General features: G+C 39.8%; 2 protein-coding genes across 8 annotated transcripts in view; one reads left to right on the forward strand and one right to left on the reverse strand.

Annotated features, from left to right (window-relative positions):
- LOC110831726 (trehalase) overlaps positions 1–27,147 on the reverse strand; it is a 49,112-nt gene that overhangs the window by 13,059 nt on the left and 8,906 nt on the right. For 3 of the 7 annotated variants that reach the window (XM_087349356.1, XM_087349355.1, XM_087349361.1), the window contains exons 3-6: positions 9,998–10,283; positions 2,221–3,003; positions 1,344–1,480; positions 459–1,006 (exon numbers count right to left, since the gene is read on the reverse strand). In XM_087349356.1, coding sequence (XP_087205482.1) covers positions 459–1,006; positions 1,344–1,480; positions 2,221–3,003; positions 9,998–10,083 — 1,554 coding nt within the window. In that variant the 5' untranslated portion in view covers positions 10,084–10,283. Of the gene's footprint in view, positions 1–458; positions 1,007–1,343; positions 1,481–2,220; positions 3,004–9,997; positions 10,374–27,147 lie in introns of those variants that run through there. The other 4 variants (XM_087349359.1, XM_087349360.1, XM_087349358.1 and 1 more) reach the window with 2 other exon arrangements.
- The window catches only part of LOC110831725 (IQ motif and ubiquitin-like domain-containing protein), a 39,941-nt gene continuing 20,868 nt past the window's right edge, over positions 8,075–27,147 (forward strand). Inside the window, exon 1 of the mRNA XM_022068050.2 lies at positions 8,075–8,728. The gene's annotated coding sequence lies outside the window, so the exon portion shown is untranslated. The remainder of the gene's footprint in view (positions 8,729–27,147) is intronic.

The raw sequence follows: 27,147 nt of genomic DNA on the forward strand, positions 1-27,147 counted from the left end.
AGGTTAGGTTGGGTTAGGTTAGGTTAGGTTTTGTTGGGTTGGGTTAGGTTAGGTTATGACTAAGAATTAACCTGACATGTCCTGGTTGAAAAGATCTACTACACCGCCTAGCAACCACATTAAATTAGTCAAACATTGAGACAAATGGAAGAGAAACACAGACACGTAAGATTACCTAGAAAAGGAAAACAAATTGATGATAACTTGTAGAACAGATATTTCACTTCCGACTGCGCTGACAAGTCTGGCTCATTTCTAGTATACAAGGGTTAAAATATCAAACACTGTAACTTTGTTATAATATTACATTTCTACATTAAAATCATTTTTTTTTCTATCAAAAATATTTAATAAATAAATAATCAATTGTAGTACAAAGTCTATCTTGCTTATTATTCTACGTTAGACACCTTTACCAAAAAAAAAAATAAAGTATACCAGACACAATCACGACATACCTTTTCATACATAGCACCAGTTTCATTGAACGCCTTGTAGTTTGATCGCACCCATCTCTCCGTCATCTCAAATGCCAGCTGTTTAGCCCAATCATCATCTGTGTTATCAAGACCCATGATCATGATATACTGAAGTGGGGGCCACGCATTGGGGTAGTCCCACTGTTCACCAGAATGCTCTAATGTCGTCGGAATGCCACCTAGATTTCCCATTATCTGCGTCTTCTGCAAATATTTCATTATCTTCCCAACTTGGGTTTCCTTATCCTTGTAACAGCCAGTCCAAAGCGGAGCGACATTTGTAGGATAGAAATAATCACGTTTAACCTCATTCATCGAGTCGTAATCCAACCACGCGCCGACTTCGTCGTGCCACAACACGGCAGTCACGGCTTCTAGCCATTCGTCCGCGATACTTCTGTATTTATCGGATTTTTCTGTTATGTTCAGGCGTGTGTAGAAGTCTACCAAAAGTCTGGCATTCCAGAACAATATAGAGTTTAGATCCACTGGAATAATATATCGCGTCTTCAGATCGATAAGAGTTCCTGCAACATAAAACAGAACTGATTACGAAGAAATCGTGTCAACTTCCCTCTACACTGAGCACTAAAAACTGAGGTTAGTCTTGATACAATCACGAAATAACTCCATAAAACACAGCCCCTTTTCTAAAAAGCTAACAGTTCCTCAGCTACTCAAGAAATTCATAAATTCCCTGCCATAATGAAACACAAATATCGTCACGAGAGTTTACGAGATATTACGAGAAATTACGAGAGATTACGAGAAATTACGAGAGTCTGTCGCTGAACCCTGTCTCAAGCCATCTAAAGAAGAAACGTAGAAAGTTAACAAAAGGAAGGATTAAAAATAAAAGTTCACCTTTATTTGTGGCATTCTGAATGAACCAACGGCTTGAGAAATCCCAACCCGACTCGGCCGCAGCTTTCAATTCGGAATAGTAGGCTTCCCTCTCTTCGTCTGTACGAAAAGCTTCTTCAGCACTTGAAACATCTTCCCTGAAAATGAAGATTTCTTACACTTAAGTCAAACAAACTGGCATAGTCAATCCAACATTTAAATTTATTTCCATATTTAGGCCTTTTTCCTTTTAAGAATAACATGACGTTACAGTTATTCAAAATTATAATCTAAAACGCAAATTTCTTAAGTACGCGCATGCGCAAGACGCACGCAGTTTCCTTAGAACAAAATAGGATCATATCCACACATGGTACACAATTCATTTCGGGCACTGCGTACAATGCCAAAAAAAATTTCGGATGCTAATAAAGAACTCTTTTATTTTTCGTACGACTAGAATCGAACATGTTCAGTCTAAATGTGTTCAAAAATGTGCCGATGTGTACCGTGGTCGTCAAATTCTGAACGCAAGAGGGTTATGTTTTGCATTCGTGCGAAACAAGCCTGACTATTGCTGTACACACATTTCAGATATCAGGTCTGAACAAAAATGTTTCCTTTGCCTCGTGCAGCATTATCAGATTAAACTGTGTGCAAATTAAAACCACAAGAGGATGCTATCCTATAAAACGTCGTATTATAACATCAACAAATTGTCTGCAAAGAATGAAATGTAAACTTTCCGAACAAAATTGGTGACACGATGAGTTAAGAAGCTTTCTATCTTGTGGGTTGACTTTCAGATAGATACTAGAATGGGTTAGGATTAGTTCTGATTACCGCATTTTTCATATCGTGGTCCATCTGTTCTATTATTTAATTAAACCGTCCTTACCAGTAAGATTCCGGTCTGGGTCCCGATGAAGCGTCCTTATACCTCGCCAAAGTATATCTTTTTCCATCTTTCTCGACTGAAATCGTGTGATTTGTCATCCAGTAATCAAACTCTCGTTCCAAGATGTCGATGTTATCTCTCAAAAACGTGATATCATTTGTTGCATCCAAATAACTTTTCATCATGGGGAGCAACATCGGTGGTTGCGATCTCTTCGCGTAATAAATTCTTCCTCCGTTTGGAATACAACCATAGTTCTCAACTATAGAGAAGAAATTTCCTAACATCCCCTTCACCGTCGAGTACATCTCTGAGAGTAGGAGGCCACGTATAATCCAATAAGAATCCCAGTAATAAAACTCCCGGAATCGTCCTCCGGGAACAATCACAGGATGTGGCACGTAAATGATAGAATATAATTCTTGATGTTCCCCAACTTCATCTTTCATTTTCCTCCCCAAAAACTTCCATAGGTCATTTAACTGTTTGCCCCATTCCCGGAAATCAGTATCGACGATGTCGTCCAGAAACTTCGGATGTTTAATCCAGTCAGATGGATCCCATTTTTCGAATTCACTTCCAGCAGGTTCAAACTTCTCACTAAGAAAGTTTTCAAGCTCTTCGATAGTCGGGTCTGACGTCGTTCTCTTCATCAGAGCTTGAAAACTTTCTAATGTCTCATTTGGTGGCTGCTTCATTTTCATGTCTACGAAAGTTTTCGAATCGTGATATATCTTTTTCATTTGAACGGTGTGAAGCAGTTCTCCATAGCAGTAGACATTACTGAAAATAAATTAAAAACACACATGAGTTTAAATAAAAATAAAAATCTTGCTACATAATCTCACTGGATTGAAAAATAAACGTAATTTAAAACAATACAAAAATTATTTTTTTAAGAAAAAAAAATACGCTCGTCATATTTATATAATTATTACGTTCTATTCTAAGTATTTACAGTTAACAGTGCAAACAAAAGTATAAAGATTCAGTGGACTTAAAATTAAGAACGAAATACAATTCAATTCACGATCTCAAACTAAGAAAAGTTTTGTAACGGAACTAAAAAGAACATCAGTCCGTAAAAATCATGGACTTAGCGAGTAAATTACATTCTCATCTAAAATTCAAACAACATAAAAATAATTTATATAAAAAAAAATTAACTGAAAGTCATTGGCTGTTTCAAGATCTCAGCCGTCAATGCACATACTGAGAGCACGTGTGAAATTATGTTAATTGCTGCTACGAGGAGAGCAGAGGATACAATGGCAACTCGATGGGGTATTTGAGAGGGGGGAAATGAACGATTAACTTGCAAAATCTAATAGTCTGGGCTGGCAGGGTTGTCCAAATTGTCACGAGTGTATTTAGTGCCATAACTGAGCAAAACATTCTATTCACATATAAATCTCATGAATATGTTAATACTTTGTGTCCTTCACCAGGAAAACATTAACAAATGCAAGATCCATTGAGTGGCAGAATTCTTAAATCTTTCTCACCAAAAAAAAACAAAAAAAAAACAAATGTTCCTTTCAGAATGTCACCTCAGTAATTACAGGAGAAAAATATTTATAACAAACAGGTCTTGGCGTATTCATCGCCCTGATGACGGAGGCAGTATGACCTCTGAAACGTTGGTTAACATCGACCAGACTACACAGCGCAACAACCCAGAAGACAGAAATCTTCATACTCATCGCCCTGATGACGGAGGCAGTATGACCTCCGAAACGTTGGCTAACATCAACCAGACTACACAGCGCAACAACCCAGAAGACGGAAATCTTCATCGCCCTGATGATGGAGGCAGTATGACCTCCGAAACGTTGGTTAACATCGACCAGACTACACAGCGCAACAACCCAGAAGACAGGAATCTTCATCGCCCTGATGATGGAGGCAGTATGACCTCCGAAACGTTGGCTAACATCAACCAGACTACACAGCGCAACAACCCAGAAGACAGGAATCTTCATCGCCCTGATGATGGAGGCAGTATGACCTCCGAAACGTTGGTTAACATCGACCAGACTACACAGCGCAACAACCCAGAAGACAGGAATCTTCATCGCCCTGATGATGGAGGCAGTATGACCTCCGAAACGTTGGCTAACATCAACCAGACTACACAGCGCAACAACCCAGAAGACAGGAATCTTCATCGCCCTGATGATGGAGGCAGTATGACCTCCGAAACGTTGGTTAACATCGACCAGACTACACAGCGCAACAACCCAGAAGACGGAAATCTTCACTGATCAATTCGTTCATGATTGAATTCGAGTCACCGATACTAGTTTAAGGGTGGACTTTTAATTAGATAACCTCATTAACATAATATATCACCAAATCTGAAAAAAAAATGTATTATTTCATTGCTGTAAATGACAGCAGGATGTTCCTCAAGGACATCATATGACATCCTTCTCAGAAGCAACCTTGAGAATCTCCCACGGATTACAAAGAGAATTTCATAACAGCCAGGACAATTACTTTCCAGTGAATTCAGATTTAAATTATGGCCCCCCCAGAATATTTCTATGCTTATTCTTTTAGGGATCACAAAAGAGTTATTTCGCGTAGTTTCTAGAGCAAGTAATATGATGTGGTCATCGTATGGGACAAGACGTTTTCCCCTTCCAAATTCATGATCAAAAGACAACACACAAAACAATTTATTTGTCGAAATCTATCACGAAGAACGGGCCTTCAATCTCCTCTGAAACTCCAAGACCCTTTCTAATATACCCTTTGATTTGTGTTTAGGTCTTTCAAGTGTTCTCTTTCCTGTATGTTTTCTGATTAAAATACTCTGTGCACTTCTCATTTCCCTGTCTTTTGGAATGGGGAAACATCAAATGTTACTGCCCGACACAAAATTTTTGTTTCGTGAGTGTGTGGATTGAATTAAACTGGCTTAGGATAGGGTAAATTAAGAACGATGACAAGAAATTTGTTGGCCTGCTAAGTGACTAGAAGATTTTTAAAGGAATCTGCTCTGTCGGTTCTATATCTCACTTTACCTGATGATCGCCGAAGTTTTCCAGGGAAAAACGACACAAGGGACGTCCGAAACTCGAAAATATTTATCGCATCGTAACGCAACGTAATTAAATACAAATTAAAACGTTTTGAAGGTGGAAAATGAAAGGTGTTTGCCTTCCTCACTCGGTTTTGCATTAAAAACTCCATGGGTAAGTACGGTTTCATCTACAGTCATCAATTTTTTCTCTAAGAGATACAAAATTAATTCGTACTTTTGAGACGTGTTCGATCCTGTCATAAGGCGTCAATGTATAAGTTAACCTACTACAATAATCCCTGACATATTATAAGAACTTCGTCTTATAAGGCACAGAAGGTGAATCAAGTACCGTTTAGAGTCGCGAACTGCAAAAATCTGTATTCCAGTTAAAACAAAAATATCATAACGCGCGCCAACAGTTGAAGGCGAGAATTTTCTTTACAGCCAACTTCCGAAAAAAAAAATCCCTGACACGAAACTAATCTACGTAAGTTTCTACTTTAGCGTATAATAATCTTAGCATTGTTGAGATAATTTTGAATTAAGAGACCTCAACATCCATTGTCGACTTACAAAACGGCCTGAGTTGTCTATTTCGGCCGATTTTTCAGTGGTTTAATCAATCTGTATTTGTGCCAACAATCACGAAAAACTCGAGTCGACTCTTAACCCATTAACCGACTAAGTAACAACAAAATGGCGGCAGGAAAAGGCACCGAGAATCTGAAGGCAATCTCGTCTGTCCACTGCGTTCTCATCGGTTCTAACAGCCAGACGTTTTTTATTCCCTTGTTTTCACATGTATCGGTTGGCTTCACAGGAATGTCTGTCAACTTTCTAGCGTTGTGGAAGGCCTCCTGACACACCACGTTAAAAAAACAATATACGCGTTAAAAATACACAAGGTGACCCAGAAGTAGATATACGGTTGTACGCGATAAATCTGATAGGTTAATTTTAATTCTCTGTTCCGAATGAAACATCAGATATCAGAAAACTCAGAGTGTGAGGAGGGCGTGGTGGACTGGAGCCACGTGGCGATGTATCAAATCGATGTTACTGCCAACCCTACCAAGATAAAGTTCCCTGATTTCAAACAAAGTTACAGTACCCAATTATGTTGGTCATTAATAAGGTTACTGACTAGCCTGTAGGTTACAATGCATAATACTGATTTGTGTTACGAGTGTATGAACACCCCCTCTTCACAAAAAAAAAAAAACTTCTAAAAATACTGAAGCATTTATTGACAATTTCTGACAAACATTAATTTTGTCTTATTAATGCGACATAATCATTTTATTTCGATGTTATTACAAATACGAATCAACGCTCTAGGGCAGCGTTTCTGAATCTACGAAGTACGAAAATCAAAATATAATATTATCACAAATAATTTTTTTCGTGAACAAATTTGGTTTGTGGTAGGTTTAAAGCGTTAAATTATAATTAGTGGTACGCCATCGAAAAAGGTTGAGAACCCCTTCTCTAGGGGGGGGAATGCGAAACAGTGAAAGTGTCTGATGTGCTGAAAAGCACGTTTGGAAGAAACCCAGTACCGCCCGGAATAATGCACCGGTTACAGACTGGCAGGATCTCCGGAAAGTTCAAGCTCTCCACAAAATTTCGATATATATATATATATATAAAAAAAATCTAAACAGAAGATGAGATTTCAGGTTCTCACAGCGATAATTATGAATATTTCTGTCTGTTTGGATGTTACTCTCTGTATTAAATATTAAAATTAACCTTCAGTCGTATACGAGGGCGAAAACCGGATTTAATTAGCTTAAACCGGCTCAACATGGAGTCGAGTGCAGGTATAGAACTTTTAACTGACATAAGGGGGGGGGGGTGTCCCCGGGGGGAGGGGGGTGCCTTCACAAGCTGAGCGCCAAGTACCAGATTATTAAGCAGGACTTCGTTCCATGTCAACGTCGAAGTTATTTTCGATGACATGCGGGATGACATACAATAAGGGGCCAAGACAGCGTGACTTAGGCCGTTATAAAACTAACAAATGAAGACAAAATCAGAGACGATGTAAGATCCACCTCGTGATTAGGAATTATCACATGGCAAATTCCATCAGTCTGCTTTTCTTGTAGGATCTGTAACCCGGATGTCTTTGATTTGATAGAAAAGAACGTATATTCCTTTATATGAACGATAAATGACATTAATGACTTAATAATTGATACTACTCGAGTTATGATAAGTCTGTAATTGAAAAGAGCCGAGCAAACACTTCTCATGTTCCCACCTTATTACACACCCCGTAATAATTGAATAATTCAATTGGCTACCGTTACTAAAAGGCAGGGCTGAATTTTACATTCAAACATGTGGAATACGCATTAGCGACGTAAAAATCTTCAAAACAGTTACCAACAAAGGCATAATTACGACAATTTATTTTGCACTGCGATCAAAACAAACCACAACAATAGACGCGAAAGTTTCAAGTGAGGTAAGTGTTGCGTAAGTCGTTTTTAACCGCGACACGACATGCCATGTCGTATTATTACTGTTACATAAACACGTCAGCTGGTTAGAAATGCAGGGGGCAACAATGCCAACACCACAAGCAACGAGCTCGTTCCATTACAAAAAAACAAAAAAGTTATATTCATTTTACAAGGCTGGACCGTCGATTTACAGTGCCAAGTTCTCCATATTCGTGCTGTAAGATTCACGTATCCTTACGCCAAGAATAGGCCTCAGCCTGACCACATATTAACGGAGGAACTTAATTTAGAGCTTCTCCCCAGGCCTCGCTTGTTCCATTCTCGAAACATCTTCAATCGCTCCCCAGTCTCCTAATAGCTAACCTAACGACAACTTTTCGTGGGCATTTTGAAACGTAAATTCATTATCACACCGCAAGACATGACTTGTGACTGTGGGCAGTCACCAATTAGTTCTCAATTACTTCACCAATAATTAATTAAATTAATGTTAACAGGCAATAGTACTACATGTTAGTCATTTTTAAACACATTTCATTCATACGAATGCAAATATTATCAAGAGACACTACTGTACACACGTCATTCATTAATCCTTTAAAGCAGCTCGTCTAAATTATATATAATAATTCAGCCCGTACCGCGAAGAAAACACACCACTTCACCGTTACGAAGATCAAGTGGTTGACGATGTTTAAGGACAGTTACAGTTTTACTGTGTAGGAGCGTGGGAATGCTTTGAAAAAATTTCGCTAAGTGTCGAACTCATTTTTACGTAGAATCTTTCTGCAACGAGAAAATATAGTTCACGCGGAGTGATACAACGTTTTACGACAGACTGCGACCACGAACGGCGGACAACAAAGGACTTGTTCTCTACAGCCATTTCGTGTAGCAGATATAATTTTTTCTGGATTACGAAAGAAAAACTTCACACATTATTAACCTCGAAGCATTACTTCCTTCCGAGTTAGTCCAGGAGTTTGGACGATGGTTGACACCCAAGGTAAGTCTGTACGTCGTAAAAGACAATATTTTGTCCCTGCCCAAGAATCGAACCCCAGACACACGCGAATATTACACAGGCAAATAATGTTCATGACAGTGCGTCTTCTTAAAGATAAATATCAGACACGAATCAGTGTTCATGTTCCACGTTTTACTCTTGTTAAAACCAACAAGAATTGTCCTTGCAGTGTCGAGCCAACCTAACAACTTCCTGTTTCATTTCAAACTGGATTAAACTAGTATTCTACGATTCTATCGGTAAGAATGTAAATATTATAAAATGTACACGTTGCTGGAAAATTCATGTCTTTTCTGGCACAAAGGACAGAAAAATTCTCCGATGAACGAATTTCACAATTTATTTTCTGTCAAGAACGAACAGTCAGGCAGGAAACCAACTAATCTAATCGGCCTTCAATTCACTTACGACCTTCAAACAGAGACAGCTGGTTGGCGTACAGGTTCACGAAACACACAGCATTTCTGCACAATAAAACTCAAATCCCGTTTTCCTGATACATTGTAGTTGATGTTTTTTGAGCATTATTGCCGAGAGGAACATATTATTTATTGCTTATTACATAAAAAGTATCTTTCATTCTTAAATAAAAGTCTTTTGAACGGAATAATTACTTCCATGGGATATTATTATACATCGCGATCTACATAAAACGTGTCCTTCGTTCTGAAGAGAAAGGCGATAATTATCTTCCAATAATCCAGAATAAAACTTGTATTCAGTCATCAATGGTGAAATACTGTATTCCTTTCGGTTTTAAAAGCCGAAATTCAACTTCCCCCCCCCTCCCCCCAAGCTCATCTGAATATGTAACTACCTAGTTCCTACCGCAAAGAAAACACATCTTCGTCACAAACATCGGTCTTTTCGTTACGAATGAGGGAATTAATCGCTGTTTAATGTGGGAATTACAAATACTGTGACCAAAATGTCTGTCCAAGTGTTGCTTACAGTTATCAAAGTGGTTTAAAAGGATTAACAATGGATTTTTAGATAACGATATCTGCACTATTTAAACTTTTGTTGCAGACAAAAACTATAAGGAGATATCGCTGGATTTTGCACTTTTGGAACGGCCAATACAAACTTTTTAACAATTTACACGTTTATATATTAACGACGAACAAAGGAGCACTTATTAAGCATTTCAAATAACGACATAAAACCACGTAAGAATTACAGAACGTACGTACGTACTATTCCTCTCAGTTAATTATTTTTAAACAGTTTATAATAAAATTCACTCACCTGCTACACGGAGGAGGATAAGAATCTCCAGAAACGAGTGTCACAATTAACAAAACGTTCACTGCACCTAACTTGTTTAGATTCATAATAGTTTGCTTTCTCAGACGAAACACTTGCCAAAAAACAAAAACAAAAAATATTGAACACGAAGTTTAATCCCAAAAAAAAAGACACTTCACTCGTAGTCCACAACAATCAACTGTATCTTGTGTTCGCTTGCTGGTGACTACTTTCTGGATGTGGCTTCCTCGTCATGTCCACTGCTACGTGATCATAGCGATGATACCTGCACAATAAATACAATTTCCTTGGTCAGCATCTAGCAAAAACGGATATACCTTCACCACACCAGCCTCTCAGACAGACTGATTCCATGGCAGTGCGCATATACAGCTTTAAAACCAGAGGGGTCAATTCATTGCATCAGCAAACTCGCAAGCTACTAGTGGTTAAGTCAATGACGAGCCCCTCTCCGTGCGTCATTTCATTGGCCAACAGCCGAACACACCTCCTACGTTGTCTTAGAACCGTGACTTGCTTTTAACATTGGCTCGCTCGAAACCATTAACCTAACCATCGGCCACAAGATGGAGATTTAGAAAGTCGACGGATGCAAAGGTTTGTGCCGACAGACCGTCTGGTCCAGTGGTATTCAACCTTTTTTGTTCGCGTACCCCCCAGATATAATATCTCTTCAACTTCGTACCCCCAAAGTTGTTTGTGTATAATTCAAGTTATACGTAGTATATAATCTACATCTAAAATAAATTAAATAAATTACATTACTCATTATTCAGTGTTTATCATAAAATAATATATTTTTTTTAAATTTCACGTACCCCCTAAGATGTCTTCGCGTACCCCCAGATATAATTTTTAAATCTCACGTACCCTCTTTGGGCCCAAATATTCTCCTTCATAGGCCCACGCCAAGGACGTATAACGTCATAAAATTGAAATTAATGCTCCGAGATTAATTTGCGTAGGAGTGAAAATGTTCTGGACAGGACTTCTTCAATATCGGTTTCGACTGAACCCTAACCGGGTGTCCAATCTGAGATTCTTCGTGATTTTACTCCGTACCAGCAAAATAACGTAAGGTTCATTACCTTCACAGACTACAGCAGCTTCCAGACCCCGAAACTACTAATCATTCATAACCACCTCCAAAAATTCATTCGACACTTTATGACACATGTTGCTGAAACAGAGTCGTTAAATAAGCAGATAATCAATCCATTCGTATACAAAACCGGATTTCCTTAGAGCTTGAAAAAAAATTCTGTTGAAATGTTTGTAGCCTACTCTGAGAGCACTTCTTCGCCTAATGACGTGTGCAGAGAAAAGGATATCGTCGTATCTTATCTAACTCATGATGCAATGTTAAACAGTTGATAGGTAATCCCTTCATAATAATTGCAATGTCTACGTGGGATCTGAGGTGTTCACGGCTACGAGTCCGAAGATGGCTGTCTTCTGGGTTGTAGAACCCTGATGATGGAGGCAGAGAAGCACCTCTGAAACGTCGGCTCCAACTAACTTCTTTATCATAACTACAACTTATCTGTTGTAAAGAAAATTCCACTTCCATAATTTAGATAATTTCGAGTACAGTGTTAAAGTTCTATTTCGTTAAGACAGACTTTGGCGTAGATAGGATAATATTAAAATTGTCCAAAAAAAAAAATACTATACATGTCAGGCTCTTGTGAACACGGCAATGTAACTTAAAACAACTTAACAAACAGCATCAAGCAGAACTTTAATTCTGTCGTGGCATTCAAAATAGTTTTTCTCCGGCCAGCATTCGAACCAAATATGTACGCAATGCACTGCAGTCGCGTTACATCAGTGCTAAATATAGGTACACACATGATATGGCCGTTTCCGGAATTCAATAGAATGGATTATCTGTTAAGTGGCTCTGTTAGTCAACAAATTTACAGCTTCTTATGACAGCGGAAGGTTTAATTTCCGTAATTACACACAAAAAAAAACACCGCTGGGCTCAATTGCGAAACAGTTAAACCAAGGGCATACCCCCCCCCCCACCCAAACTCTTAATAAAAAAAAAACTGGTGTCGAGTGCACATTATAAAGATCCTCATTATGTAATTTTCTCCTGACCTCACATTTCGTCTCTCTGTGGGTACAAATTAGCGCCGGAACCCTAAAACTTCTTCCTTTATTTCAGTTTGTATCTATAGCTTTCGACTGGTAACCACATCTACATAGCCAACTCCACTAAAATACGTCAGCTGCTTAAGATAGTCTATTACGTGGTGAAATTAGCAACAGAAAACATATATATTATATATTATTAAATCTTGTCCGTCTAATCACAATATTTAAGATTTAATATATACTTATTATATCACAATATGACGCAACTTTACCATCTTATGAACAGAAAACATGCAAACAAATTAACATATCTATACATATTAGTTTCGAACACTTAATGAAAACCACCTGAAGATACCAAAATTAAAGTCGAAACATGTAGTGGATTCTTAATAATAATTTTTGTGTAGACGGATTGTCAATCGAACCCTCAATTCTAAAAATAAAATAATTTCGGGCTACTTACCCGTGTCAGCTGGTTAAAAATCACCGACGTTTCGGCACCACCGCTCTGACAGCCGGGGAAGATTATATTAATGTTACTCACCGTGAAAGCTTTAGATCACAAATACACACTTTCTCTGTGTTCTGCCTTTGGTTTCAGGCCACGTTCCACACGCGTACATCCACGGATAAATTGTGACGGACGTTTCTTCGCGAAAAGTCCCAACAGAAACGAAATACACAAAAGGAAATCCCCTAACTTTCAGTTAATCATTGAGAGAAATCTTGGTTTAGGAAATCGCATATTGTACGAAGACTGGATTTATCCGTGTTAAAAATCAGGTCACGCTTTGGTACATCCCCCGAATCAGGTATCCAGTAGGTCGTGGATGAACTTCAGCGTCGGGGTATCCGCAAAACCGGTTCCCCCCCTCACCAAAAAAAAATAAATAAAAATTCTCAGAGATTGTCTTAATTAATTACATTTCGCTATTCCACTCACTCTCGATAAGCGACGCCTCTGAATGTCCCAGGGAAACCCAAACGTTTCTGAAAGTAGCGGACGGACTGGCAGTCTGTAGCACACAGCATCAACCGATCACTTGGCTTTTCGTGATGCACGATCAACCAAGTTATGCATGCGGTGACATGGATGACATCAGAATTTAAAGTCAGATTACGTAACAGCGCATATTTCAGCTCGGTTAAAACGCTGAAGCATGAACTTGGTGGATAGCCAAAGTATTTTCCCCACACCGTACTAACAAAATTCAAACAAAATCTCCCTACGGTCACCAACTACGAGTTCTTTGCATGAAACAAATGAAAAAAAAAAAGGTAAGTGATATTATGTCTCACAAACCGTGTTTTTCATATACAAAAATATTCAACAGATTTCCCTTAAATTTAGTAGGATGCAAGATATGACTGTTGAGCAAATCTCAAATTTTATATCGGTATTATTGATATGATATTAGGGTCATTAAATCAAGAGTGATGGGTTTGGAGAAGTGCTGTAGCACGCATGGAAACAATAACAAATACATTTAATAGTATAATTGCGTCATATTGTGAATCAAATATTAAATTAATTATTCGGTTTTGTCCGTCTAATCACAATTATATTTAAAATTTAAAATTTACAAATAAGATAATTAAATTATCATTTTATGTTCCACATCGAATAATCGATTTGTAAATCGATGTGGAACATAAAATGATAATTTAATTATCTTATTTGTAAATTTTAAATTTTAAATATAATTGTGATTAGACGGACAAAACCGAATAATTAATTTAAATACATTTAAGTTAAAAAAACCTGAAGATAAGAAACCATTGCGTAGAAATAGGAACACGGTCTACATTTGTGAACGAACTTTGTAGGTTCAGAATGTCGATGTATAAGTACTTAATTATTTTTTCCTCTTGAAACAAAATTAAGCCTTCTTAAAATGAGTCACATGTTGTTTATTACGATTTTTCTACTTTATTTGCACAAATGATTAAGAAAATGTGAGAACGACATTGCAAAATGTTCTTGATAAAGTTTACACAGTTATCAGCATAATTACGGCGCCCGTTAAACACACCAATCAGAGGTCGCAATTGTTCTAATACATTCCCAGGGTCACCCGAGGTTTAGACACGTGCTCAAAAATCCCCCCTAAGAAATACATTATCCTCCATCTTTTCAAATAGACCTCTCCTACAGTATCGCGAGATAACCTGTTCTAATCAGAGCCCCTTAGTAACATTTCATAACTACAAAATTTTATAATGGGGATCGTGAAGCCAAACACCCCACGTGTAACCCAGAGGACCACACGTGGACCAGACACTTCCTTGAAAACCCACTTAGTCAATCGGCACATATTTTTTTCTACTCGAAATGTTTACTGACCACTTCAATATGACAATTTCCCACAACAAGGAATGTTTGTAACGTCGACTAGATCCGGTATATTGACTTGATGACTTTCAAGTTCTGTTAACACCGAGGTATTAACATCGCATATCATGTTATGACAAATGACGTCAGGTAATTCATGTTTCCTCGTGGGTCACCAATTCCAGCAATCAGTACAACAACAAAACTGCTAACTAAGCATTACTTTCTGTATAACGCCCTTCCAAAACACGAGAATGACCTCCAGATCAGCCTACAATGAGAGGTGTAAACTTCCATGAAACAATTACTTCAAGTACAGTCGAGTCGAAACAGCATAGGTAACATTACTGAATCATCAGCGTTTATTTTTATTTGTAGTGTTTTGTCTGACGACAGGTCCATATGAACAGGATCCTTCCATCCTTTTCTCGGACTGGGACCTGTTCATATACGTTCTTGGCAGATGATCCAGAAGTGGTTTGCCATTGCCTTCTTCTGTGTGTGAATGGAGTAATTGTTGGGATGCCACGGAGGAAAACTCCGTGATGCCTAGACCACGGCCTTGCCCAACACAAGTTATAAATTTGAGCACCGCCGGGAATCGAACCCGAGACCCCAGGATTACAAGGCCAGCGTTCTAACCGCTAGACCACCTCATCTTATTATTATTTAGTGTTCTGTCTGATGACAGGTCCATATGAACAGGATCCTTCCATCCTTTTCTCGGACTGGGACCTGTTCATATACGTTCTTGGCAGATGATCCAGAAGTGGTTTGCCATTGCCTTCTTCTGTGTGTGAATGGAGTAATTGTTGGGATGCCACGAAGGAAAACTCCGTGTTGCCTAGACCACGGCCTTGCCCAACACAAGTTATAAATTTGAGCACCGCCGGGAATCGAACCCGAGACCCCAGGATTACAAGGCCAGCGTTCTAACCGCTAGACCACCTCATCTTATTATTATTTAGTGTTCTGTCTGATGACAGGTCCATATGAACAGGATCCTTCCATCCTTTTCTCGGACTGGGACCTGTTCATATACGTTCTTGGCAGATGATCCAGAAGTGGTTTGCCATTGCCTTCTTCTGTGTGTGAATGGAGTAATTGGGATGCCACGAAGGAAAACTCCGTGTTGCCTAGACCACGGCCTTGCCCAACACAAGTTATAAATTCGGGCACCGCCGGGATTCGAACCCGAGACCCCAGGCTTACAAGGCCAGCGTTCTGACCGCTAGACCACGATGTAGTGAAGTACAAAATTTCTTCTCAAATATCTTCAGGCACTTGTCTGAAGATTACAAAGAAAAGACACCCCCTAACCAAACTTTCCAGGTGAATTCAAATTATCCAAGGCCAATTCCTTTCTGTTTACTCCAATTTTCAACACCTATTGTCGTCTCTCTATAGCCAATAGTCTATAGATTTGTGAGGCGTGTAATTTCAGCTGCAGAAAATCCGTCTTTGTATTCTGGATCTCTATTCAAACAGCAGTTCTCATCAAACCTGCTTGCACAGCTGAAAACTTACCAACTAAAATAATTGTTAATGACGTGGCCTTGGTCATGAAACGTGTTTCTGCTACAGAACACAAATACCAAATAGTTACAGACTTGCCACCAAGTTCAAAGTAATCGCCCACACAATCTGCATGAAGACAGACGAACGAAATGTCTCTCAGAGCGAAGCATTCACGTTAACCACTCTAATCCTGCTAACACTTTGAAAAAAAAAACACCAAGAGTCTTCTGTCTTACTTTCGTGGTTCAGAGACACTGCAGATCAAACAAATCATTAAACAGCTACAGCCAACCAGATGCCTGCCGCCAGCGTTGGCCTCGACTCTCTGGCAAACGTCAGAGCAAACCAGATGGTGCATATAATTGCCATCGTACTTTAAAGTTTTGAGATGTTTCGGACAGAAACCTCTTTGGCACCCCCTCCAGAATTCGCCACATGTTCTGGGCAATTATTTTCAACAGAAAGGATTCGGTCTCCTTCGCACCGACGTCCCTCAATTATTTGTTCCTTCCATTTGTCTCGATTGGGATCACACTACGTGAACATTTCCACGCGGAGCAAACACGACTTTGGCCCAGTAAGATTAATTACAAGCCTTCGAACTCTTACAGAAAACGTGACTATTTATACAAACGTCCCACATTACGTGACGTAATGTACACACCATCAGAAGTAACTCCACAGAGCAGTCCCCCGTCGTAAGACGACAAATGGACCCCATACGAAACCCATGAACAAGGACTACAGAGTTACAGATTGTGAAAACAGGTTACATGTGCCCCCGTTGCTCTAAAAGGCCAAAACCACGGTTGTAAAAAAATTCCCGTCTGAACAAAAAATTTCTGGCGACGTCCATAAAGCATCATGCCATGAAGACGAATGGGGAAGTGGGCGTACAGCTCCACGCATTCTTAAATTCAATAGGCCTTCTACAGGGTGGGTGGGAAGTAAGTACGCATTAAATAATCGCTATACATTGGAAATATAGAGGTTATAACCATTTCTCAATGTCTACTTACTTCCCAAACACCCTGTAGTTCGAAGTATGCGCTTAGTTTGACGCTCCGGTGGTTTTATCCCGGGCGAAAAGTCCCTTTTGCTCACTGAACAGGAGGGGGGGGGGATCCAGAGAAAGTCTGAAATCAGTCGCGACGAGAGAAATTTCTACCCCTCAAGCAAATCTGGCCCGTAACCAGTCCCGGCACATGGACACGTTCAAAGACGGGTACGTAACATCGAACATGAACAGTCAGGGCATGAAAGACGAATAATTACAGCATCCGGGCTCCAAGTCGTTTATCATTCTTAAACTTGATGCCGGGGACATTATTTTACTTTGTAATAAGACTTACGTTGTCATGTGACGTCGCGCTATACATTAAGACGGATAGTGACAAGAGAAGGACAACTGAACACGTCTTTCCTAACAGCGGATAGGACAACGTTAAGAACAAGAATTTGCAGAGATTGCAACATGGCGAAGCTGGTAGCAAACAGTCGACGGTCAGGGACAGAAAAACAACCAGTGTGTAGCTTTGCTCCGATTTCTGACTCTGAAGCCGAATCTCATTAAAGAAAGAATTAAGAAACCAGCCCGTACCGCGAAGAAAACACAACTCTTCACCATTACAAAGATCGACTGGTTAACCATTTGAAGCCGAAACTCGCCTACGTAACATTTAAGAAACCAGCCCGTACCGCGAAGAAAACACCACACTTCACCATTACAAAGATCGACTGGTTAACAATTTGAAGCCGAAACTCGTCTACGTAACATTTAAGAAACCAGCCCGTACCGCGAAGAAAACACTACACTTCACCATTACAAAGATCGACTGGTTAACGCTGTTTTAAGGAAATAATAGTTGATATTCCGAGAATCATACGAAATCCATGTGAGCTAATAGCAGTTTTATTACTGACTTTTAATGCAGGTGGTACATATACTTACCACTGGGTTAAACTGATTAAATTTGCCAACGGAAGTTTACTGGTCTCACACATCAAGGGAAGAATATATGCTTATAAAGACGACTTCCTTCTGGTATGTTGCAGGTACGTAGCCGTCTCAGAGGAACTTACTGCTTCCATCATCAAGGTTATGACCACAGAAGCAACAAGCTCCTCGGAAAATCAGTTCATTTAAATAATAATCCAAAGCTGGTAAAGGAAATTATCGCAATTTACTCTTAAGAATCATACAAAACCCATGAATACAAAATGGGCCTATAGAGTTATTGACTGTTAACGCAAGTGGTATATATAGCTGTCACTGTAATTTAAAAGGTTAAACGTTCTATTCCTGAACTCCAAATCATTCGTCACCCACGACCCATGTCCGAGAGAACGTGGCACCGACTACCAACCTGAACAATTTCGATCGATATTCTTACATCTATCTTCAGGTCTTCTTCAAGTGGAGTCTTCCCGTCAGATTTTACGACCAAGATTTGTTTGAATTTCTAATTTCTCCCATGCCTGTCACGAAGACCATCTAACAAATGTATCCGTCCTTGAACGATCTACTCATTAGCGCCAATTTAGTGAGGGTGTCCAGTTCTATTCTGGCCTCCACGATGATTTATAACCTCAATCACAACGAAGTGTGAGAAAATTACGCTGAACTTCGCAACACCGAACAAATGGGCCAACAGATGATTGTGACATACGCAATATCTGGTTCATTCGTCATTCGACGTATAATTCAAATAAATTTAACATATAAACTTTTAATATATATAATAAACAACATTTGTTTAACCTTTAGAAGTCGACGCTTGTCTAAATAAGATTAAAGAATTCAGTCCGTACCGCGAAGAAAACACCACACTTAACCATTACAAAGATCAACTGGTTAACCTTTTGAAGCCGAAGAGAGAGAGAGAGAAAGAGGAAATTGGTGGGGGAGAAGTGAGAGACACTTCGATATCTGGGGGGGAGAAAGAGCATCTTATAGCTAGAAGGTCCCCAGGCAATGCCCGCTCGTCCTTCTGTTAAGGATAAAGTAAGAGTGAAGGCGTTAGTGTGATGATTGGCATAAAAGACGGAATTTTGAAATTTTGTATTAGAGAAAGCTGAGGCTATTAATTTGGAAGTTTAGGACATAATTTAGAAGTTCCTACTGAGGGGAGGGGGGGGGGGGTAAATTTTGATTAATTTAAATCGGGAGGGCTGCATGAGAAGCTTGCAGTGGCAACTTGGAACTTGGGAACCATCTCAGCATTTGCTTGAAGACAGAGGAAAACCAAGAAAAACCTGTGTCGAGATGGCTTTGAAAGCAAAGCTAATCTAAATAACATTTAACAATTCGGTCCGTACCGCAAAGAAAACACATCTCATCATTGCGAAGATCAAGTGGTTAACGCTGTTTAAGGGAATAATCTCTGTTTACACAGAGAATCGTACGAAACACAAAACGTGCATTTACTGATCTGTTAATTAAAAGTTGGAACAGCCTGAAGATATGATAAGAGTTACCATTCCAGACATAAAAATTAAACATGTCTACGCACGTGACAGGAGTACGTCGTAGCCAGAAAAAGGGAATTGAGGCATTTCTAGGAAAAGGCTTACGTGACGTAGCAATTGGACGAGCCCGTCAAAAGACGTGCATATTTACACGTGGCACATCGGGAGTTCCAAGGATGCGGTTTTGGCAACGTACACGTGTATTACCACACAGCACGAGCTGTACAACGACGAGATTATTTCGTGGAAGCGAAAAAAATAATTTATTAAACAAATTAAAGCAGAGGTTCTCAACCTGGGGCCACATCCACGCGAGTCGCCACGTTATAAACGACGACAATTTGAAATAAAATCCCTGAAATTTATTAGGAAGGCTACTAGCTTAAGTAATTAATTGATATTCTTTGAGAAATTTGCTGATTTCTCACTTTTATAAAATATCACTTAAATTTTAACGTAGTATTTAATTTATACGGTAACTATTTTTATACTGAAAAATGTAATATTACAAAAAATGAGTTACGAGGCCTGTATTAAAATCAAACATTACAGATCTCAAAATGTTTCGTTGTACCCTATAATATACGTAACTGAAGACACATTCCTCTTTAAGGTCCATAGCAACAGAGCTCGAGATGGTAAGACAATATTAAAATCGACCTTCGACCTTTGAGTTTATTAAAAGGCGAGAAAGGAAAATTTTTATTTATAAAACATTCTCAGACGATCAGCTGTGTGACGTATGGTAGCTGTGAAATTCCATTTCAAATTTACGCGGCTTTCAGCGTCAGAAAATTAAGATTTTAATACATGAAATGAATACGGTCGTAGCTCCAAAACTCTTTTTGGCCCCAGAGTATGTAACGACATGTAACGGTAAGTTCTACATAACCGAGATTAATCAATGCTGTAGAGTTGACTTTAAACCAAACCCAGACCTAACATAAGCCATCAGATTAAAAGCTATTGTTCTCGTCATTTGCATGTCGGGCGTATAGTAAAAACTCCCCCCTTCCATATCCGCTTTGTCCATCACTGCGTTATATAACGCTTCGCAAAAGAGGGCACAGAACTGCCTTCCGGTTGTTAAACTGGACCCTGGCAGCCATCAGGATGTCATTACAGTCGCTGATGTAGTTTGCACTTTAATACGTCTTCAAACAAACAAAAAGTTTAGAAGGTAATTTTATACAAGCTGAAACAAACAACTTTGTTATCAGACTCGTGTCAACGTCACATCGTTATTTACAACGAAATAATTTTGTCCCGAAGCGTCTGCAGAAACCTCTAATTGACACAAAGACCACAGCAAATTTCATGAAAACCTTCTCAACCGTTTTCGAACTATTTTCCTACGGATAATGACGTCATCGCTGATGATCACAACCAGCTTCATCATCTCACGTCACAAGTCTGACCATCCGTCACTTTGATATTGCTGGTTGCCAGAAATGAAATAGCACATAAAATCCGTACCAAATTTAATGAAAATCCATTCATCTCAGTTTCATCTTCGTCACAGCTTCCAGAGTGGCTCTAGGGCACATCCCGCCACTAATCCATTGAGTACCTGACAGGGGGTGGGGGGGTAATTTCCCTGGGGGTTAAGCCGCCACAGCGTAAAGCTAACGAACGCGAACATTTTCTTAACAAATACTGTACATGACGTAAAGAACAGACTTAAGAAATCTTTACAGGAAATCTGTCATTAGCAGCTAGTTACAGTGTTAACATTGCATTCATAATTCATAAGGTTAAACGTGTATAAGGGCTGTGGTTACGTTAACAAGACAGGCCGCTGGACGCAACGAGCAATCAGAGAGACGCTTTCTTGAGGAGGAGAAGACACAAGACATACCAATTGAGCTGTGACGCAAAATCTACGTCACAGTCGCCACTTATCACCGCCAACAGCCAAGTCCGTCCATCTGCGCCGCGGAGTAGTGGTAGAATCGCTTTGATTCCGTCCAAATTCGACGAAATTCACATTTCGCAGAATCAGAAAATCTGGATCGTCTCTCACTCAGACGTGTTCTTGTGTCTGAAGCAGGCGAGTTCAGGAGAAGGGGGGGGGGGGCACACAAAGAGAGATACAGACGACGATGACTGCCTGTCTTACGCGTTGTTGCGACAGGGCGAACGCCCTGATGATGGAGACCGTAAGAACCTCCGAAACGCTTATATACTGCCAGACTACACGAAGACAGTCAACGTCTCGAATATTGGTGAAAACTTTAATATTCAACTTGTTATATAATTTTCATTGAAGTTAAACGAAGAGACCACAAACGTTCGGGGCGAAGGGCCTAGGGAAGAATACGGGGATTGTTCATGGCACTTGTTCTCAAAAGTCATCGATTACGGGGCTGCAGAAATAACGGACCACTTAACCTGACGCATCACGCGCTGGAGACTTGTCAATGACGTCATCCCAACAGGCAGAGCATTTTTAGGTGCCTTCCAACCTGAAGTGGACGCTTTGTGTGGGTTCGTATGTGTAATCTGGCAAGCTTCCTGTGTCGGATGCTCGACGCTGCTACGAAGTTAAAAAAAGATATCTTATCAGGTAGTGTTACACTCATTCAGTCAATCGACACCTTGGCATGGCTGTCTTCTGATTGTGCCTAGGTTGATTGAGGAATGAAGTTCCTCTGAAACGTCGGCCAATATCTACCAGATTACACGACACAACGTCCAGAAGACAACCTTCTTCATATTCGTCATCGTCAGAAAATTAATCTCATTATCGTCATCTTCTCGTTAAAGGTCCACAGCCTAAGCAATCACAAACCAACTCAACCTAACCCAACTTAACCTAACCTAACTTAACCTAACCTAACTCAACCTAACCTAACTTAACCTAACCTAACTCAACCTAACCTAACCTAACCCAACCTAACCTACCATAACCCAACTTAACCTAACCTAACCCAACCTACCCTAACCGAACTTAACATAACCTAACTCAACCTAACCTAACCCAACTTAACCTAACCTAACCTAACCTAACTCAACCTAACCTAACTTAACCTAACCTAACTCAACCTAACCTAACCTAACCCAACCTACCCTACCCTAACTTAACCTAACCTAACCCAACCTACCCTAACCGAACTTAACCTAACCTAACTCAACCTAACCTAACCCAACTTAACCTAACCTAACCTAACCCAACTTAACCTAACCTAACCTAACCTAACTCAACCTAACCTAACTTAACCTAACTCAACCTAACCTAACCTAACCCAACCTAACCTACCCTAACCCAACTTAACCTAACCTAACCCAACCTACCCTAACCGAACTTAACCTAACCTAACTCAACCTAACCTAACCCAACTTAACCTAACCTAACCTAACTCAACCTAACCTAACTTAACCTAACCTAACTCAACCTAACCTAACCTAACCGAACTTAACCTAACCCAACTCAACCTAACCTAACCCAACCTAACCAAACCCAACCTAACCTAACCTATACTATCGTCAACTCTCTTTTCCTCTGTCCCTTGCTCCTCTCTTCTCTTCTACTTTGTCCACGTCTCTTCTCGACTCGTCTCTACGTTCATCCCCTCCACTCTTGTCCTTTCCAGAGGACTTTGCTCTGTAGAACTTATTGCTTCCTTCCTACCTGCAATGAATCGTCAGCATGACAATCAACTTCTCTACCTGTGACGCGAGTCTGACGTCAACATCCGAGGATTCCACTGTTCGACAGTTGACAGCAAATCATGCGAATCATGTTTTATTAGATAGACTGGACATTAAATGACAATGCTGACGATCAAGAGGGGTGGGCGAAATACTGAGGTCAGAAGTATTAGTATTATTATTCTTAAACTCTCAGGGATTGGGCTATTTGGGTGTTCTGAACCGCGGTTACTTCTGAAAGATTTTAACGTTTCATCGCACATTAGATACTTTTGATGTAGAATTGGTCCATCTCGAGTTACAGAGGAAACATAAGATAAAATCTCTACTATATAATAATTCCCAAAACGGGATCCAAACCCGTGATATCAGCGTCTAGAACAGTCAATGCAAAAGGCGGAATTTATAAACGACAGTAAATTCCCAAAGAGACGCCTCCAGTCAATTATCTGATGCTTCAATTAGGTCCTCTAAAACGACGCTGGAATGAATCTGAACATCTTCCCTCGCCCAAACACCACATCGTTATGCCTAGCCACTAGACGTAGGTGATGACAGTAACGCTCCGGCCGCTTTGCCTCTGGGGAAAGACCCTCAGGTATTTATGGGCTTCATAGCCGGTCTCGGATCAGTGCTCGGTGAGCTCCTTTTATGGCATCTGAAGGTTCACTCCCGCGTTCATAACAATCCTCAAATCGTCCCTAACCTAGGACAATCCTCCCCCCCCCCACCTACGCTCAAGTTTTCCGAACTGGTCCTCTCTTCATATTTTCCAAACAAAATCCTCTACGATTCTCACATTGTTTAAGAAGTTGGGTAAAACAACGGGGAAATTGTGCAACCAGAATGTGGTAACACGGTTCGTAATGCCGCGAGTCTCGTGACATCATAATTTACTGCGTAATCCATCCAAGCCATGAAGCAGGAACGAGTTTATTAAACGCCCCAGTCGCTCTAAATGAAATGGCATTTGTCTCCTTCCTACACTGCGACCCCCGGGCTCCTTCAAGAACGACGCGCGACTACAGACTTCGATCTCTCAAGAGACTTTTAACTTCTCACTCCTCCAGATTCCGAAAATGATTGTTAATTGATCTAAACCCATCAAGTTGAGTTCTTCCAGAGCTTTGCCCCCGGCAAAAGAATCCCGGTACCCACTGGTCATCAGGCTAGAATAGAAATCTTCTGCCCTTACCGGGGACCGAACCCCGGTTGACCAATCACAGCTCCCACGGATTGATCTTATATTAGGGATGGAGACAAAATGATTATGGGTTGTATCATGACAGTCACTTAGAAAAGCAAACACATTTCTATCATCTTATAAAACCCGAAGGTTCACTGTCGTGTTTATAAGATTCTAACTCTAGAATCCATACATAGCCAGCTTAATCCAATCCACACCATGTTTTTTCTTCATATTCCCTTTAATATTTACTACGTTTTTCGAGGCTTTTTTTGTTCGGACCACGTGACAATTGCTTTTTCATGTCTCAGTACACCTGTACGGTTAAAAACTAGTGTTTTTGTCGGTCTGACCGTAAATTAAAACGAAAATGTGAGCTACTGGTTAAATGCACCGGACGTTGGCCCAACACAGAATAATAAACGTATGCAGATCTAAATTTATTCTCTTAGATTACTCAAGAAACTGACAATGAAAACAGAGTGCGTCGAGAATTCTCATCCTCCGGAAAGGAAATCGTGAAATTCAGGCACGTCGACTCAAGGATCGTGCGATTATTAAGTGCTCACTGTTAATTCAAATTAAGCCTTCGATCTTTGGTACAAATGACCTCGGCAATCGATAGTCGGACTTCCTGATTCTCAGTAGTACCGTTTATTCGCACTGACAAAGCAAAACTTTCACTTTACTGCACCAAAGTCTAAGCTTAATGAGGGTAAGAGGGTTGCAGCCTTTCAAATCTTTGGTTCTGTCGCGTAACGCGGGAGACGAAAAACTGAAATTCATTAATCCTAATTCACGGCTCATGATAAATCGATCGTGGGTGGATTATTCCAGCGATAAAACCGCTATAATACAGGGTGTTTAAAAAAATTACATTTTATGGAACGTTCGGAGCATAAATATGAGTCATAAGAGCCCAAGACCACTGGTCTGAAAATGCTTCTATAAATCGCATAACACCCGTAGCGTATGACAGCCTCGTTCGCATGAGTTCATCCCCATAGAGGACTTATCGAGCATTTGTCGAAACATTTGGTACAAATAAACACTCTCTCAGTCAAGAATTCGCATATCAGTGTTGATGGAACATGTACCCATGACATCGACATCCTCTGTAACATTTTAAAGAGTAATTTCCGGGTCTACGTACCTTCTTGGCTCATACTGGCGACATGCAGCTTCGGTATCATATGTAGCACACAATTTAGAAACACCATGTATAATCAAACTTCAGTCCGTAAAATTAACAGGTGTAATCAGCGTTAAACTAAACCGGAGTGGCATTATAATAAGGCTCACAAAACACTGACGAAACCAACGAAAAATATGTCAACGCAGAATTCCGGCCGAAATTTTAACACGAATTAATTGTTCGGTGTAAATTTCCTGTCAACAGTTCCAACATGGCTATGAGCGTAAGAACTTCTAAAGTGACGAGAACAAGAGTGGCATACGGTGTCGGACTTCGATATTTTTGCAGCGTGACAAATCATTACAAATTTTGCAACTTTTATTCCAATTATTTTATTTATTTATTTGTAAATGGAAGATAACACTAAACTGGCACGTTTAAGTGGTCCGGTGGCACTAATGAATAAAAGACATATTGCCAGTGTGGATGCTGTATATTAATTATGGCAGCTTCAAGTGTGTGGGGGCACCACCGCCGACGTTTCGGAGATACTATCTCTTTATTAAGGCAAATAAATCGAAACGAAAACTGTAAGGCTGTCCGAAAAGTATTAAATACAGCCACCGCCCATAAAAAGGTTCCACAGTTGTACTGAGACGTTAATCCTGCAAATTAGACCTGTCATTAATGAGTCCTAAAAGAATACGAACCATCACTGGCGACTGTTTTAAATTATGCTAATTTCGCAAAACAGAACTGATACAGTGTTTCGGGGTTTTGATGCTGTCATGGCGGAGAATTTTCTGGGTTGTAGCTCAGACTATACGGCGCTAAAATCCAGAAGACAAGTCATCGACTTCCTGTCCTTACAGGCAGAAAGCCTATTTACCTTCACAGCGCAGGAAACAACATTACACACTCGGCTGAGCCAAGAAATCTCATAACTGAATCGTGATTGGTCAGAATGGAATGACACTTCTATTGTTATAGTTCTTCATCCAACGTTATGTAAAAAGTGAGTGCGTAATAGGGAGGATACATACATTAACCTATACGCACGTGCAACTTCCAAGCCGCTAAAAGAATTACGTTCAAATTTGGTCTCGGAAATCTACATGAAAAAAAAAACGCACACATACTTCAGTAGGAAGGATCTGGAGAACTAGTCAGGAATTAAAATATAATATTAAAGTAGACCTGAAAGAAACTTGGATGGAATTGATTAATCTGGCTCACGATATAGGCCAGAGGTGTGTTCTTGTGAACACTACGATAAACCCTGGTTATATAAAATTTAGGAAATGTCTTGACCATTTTGGTGACCACGGATATGTCGATATAATTTCCATCATGCGGTCTACACTCCCCGCCAATCTCACATCTTAATCGTCCTAAAATGTGAGGTGACGAGCAGCTGTAGAAAAAATGGCCTTGTACTTGGGCACTTCCGTTGTGTATTACCAGCATTCAGCATTAATATCATTCGCCATCTACATAACAAATTATTTGTGGCTACATGATTCAACACGTGTCATCACCAGGCCATCACAATTGCCTATTTGGATATCTAATTGCAAGACTGTACTATATATAAAAACATACTTAAGGTACTAATATCATCAAATAGATCCATTTTGACATCAGAAATTCCTGCGCGAGTCTTTTTTTTTATGACGTCATACTTGTTCGTTATGGCTGTCATGCGCTAATTGCACGTATAATTATGTTCATGA

This window comes from Zootermopsis nevadensis, unplaced genomic scaffold, assembly GCF_977971745.1.
Source record: "Zootermopsis nevadensis isolate Lab colony 2312 unplaced genomic scaffold, Znev_1.0 Znev_ptg000016l, whole genome shotgun sequence".
Taxonomy (NCBI): Eukaryota; Metazoa; Arthropoda; class Insecta; order Blattodea; family Termopsidae; genus Zootermopsis; species Zootermopsis nevadensis.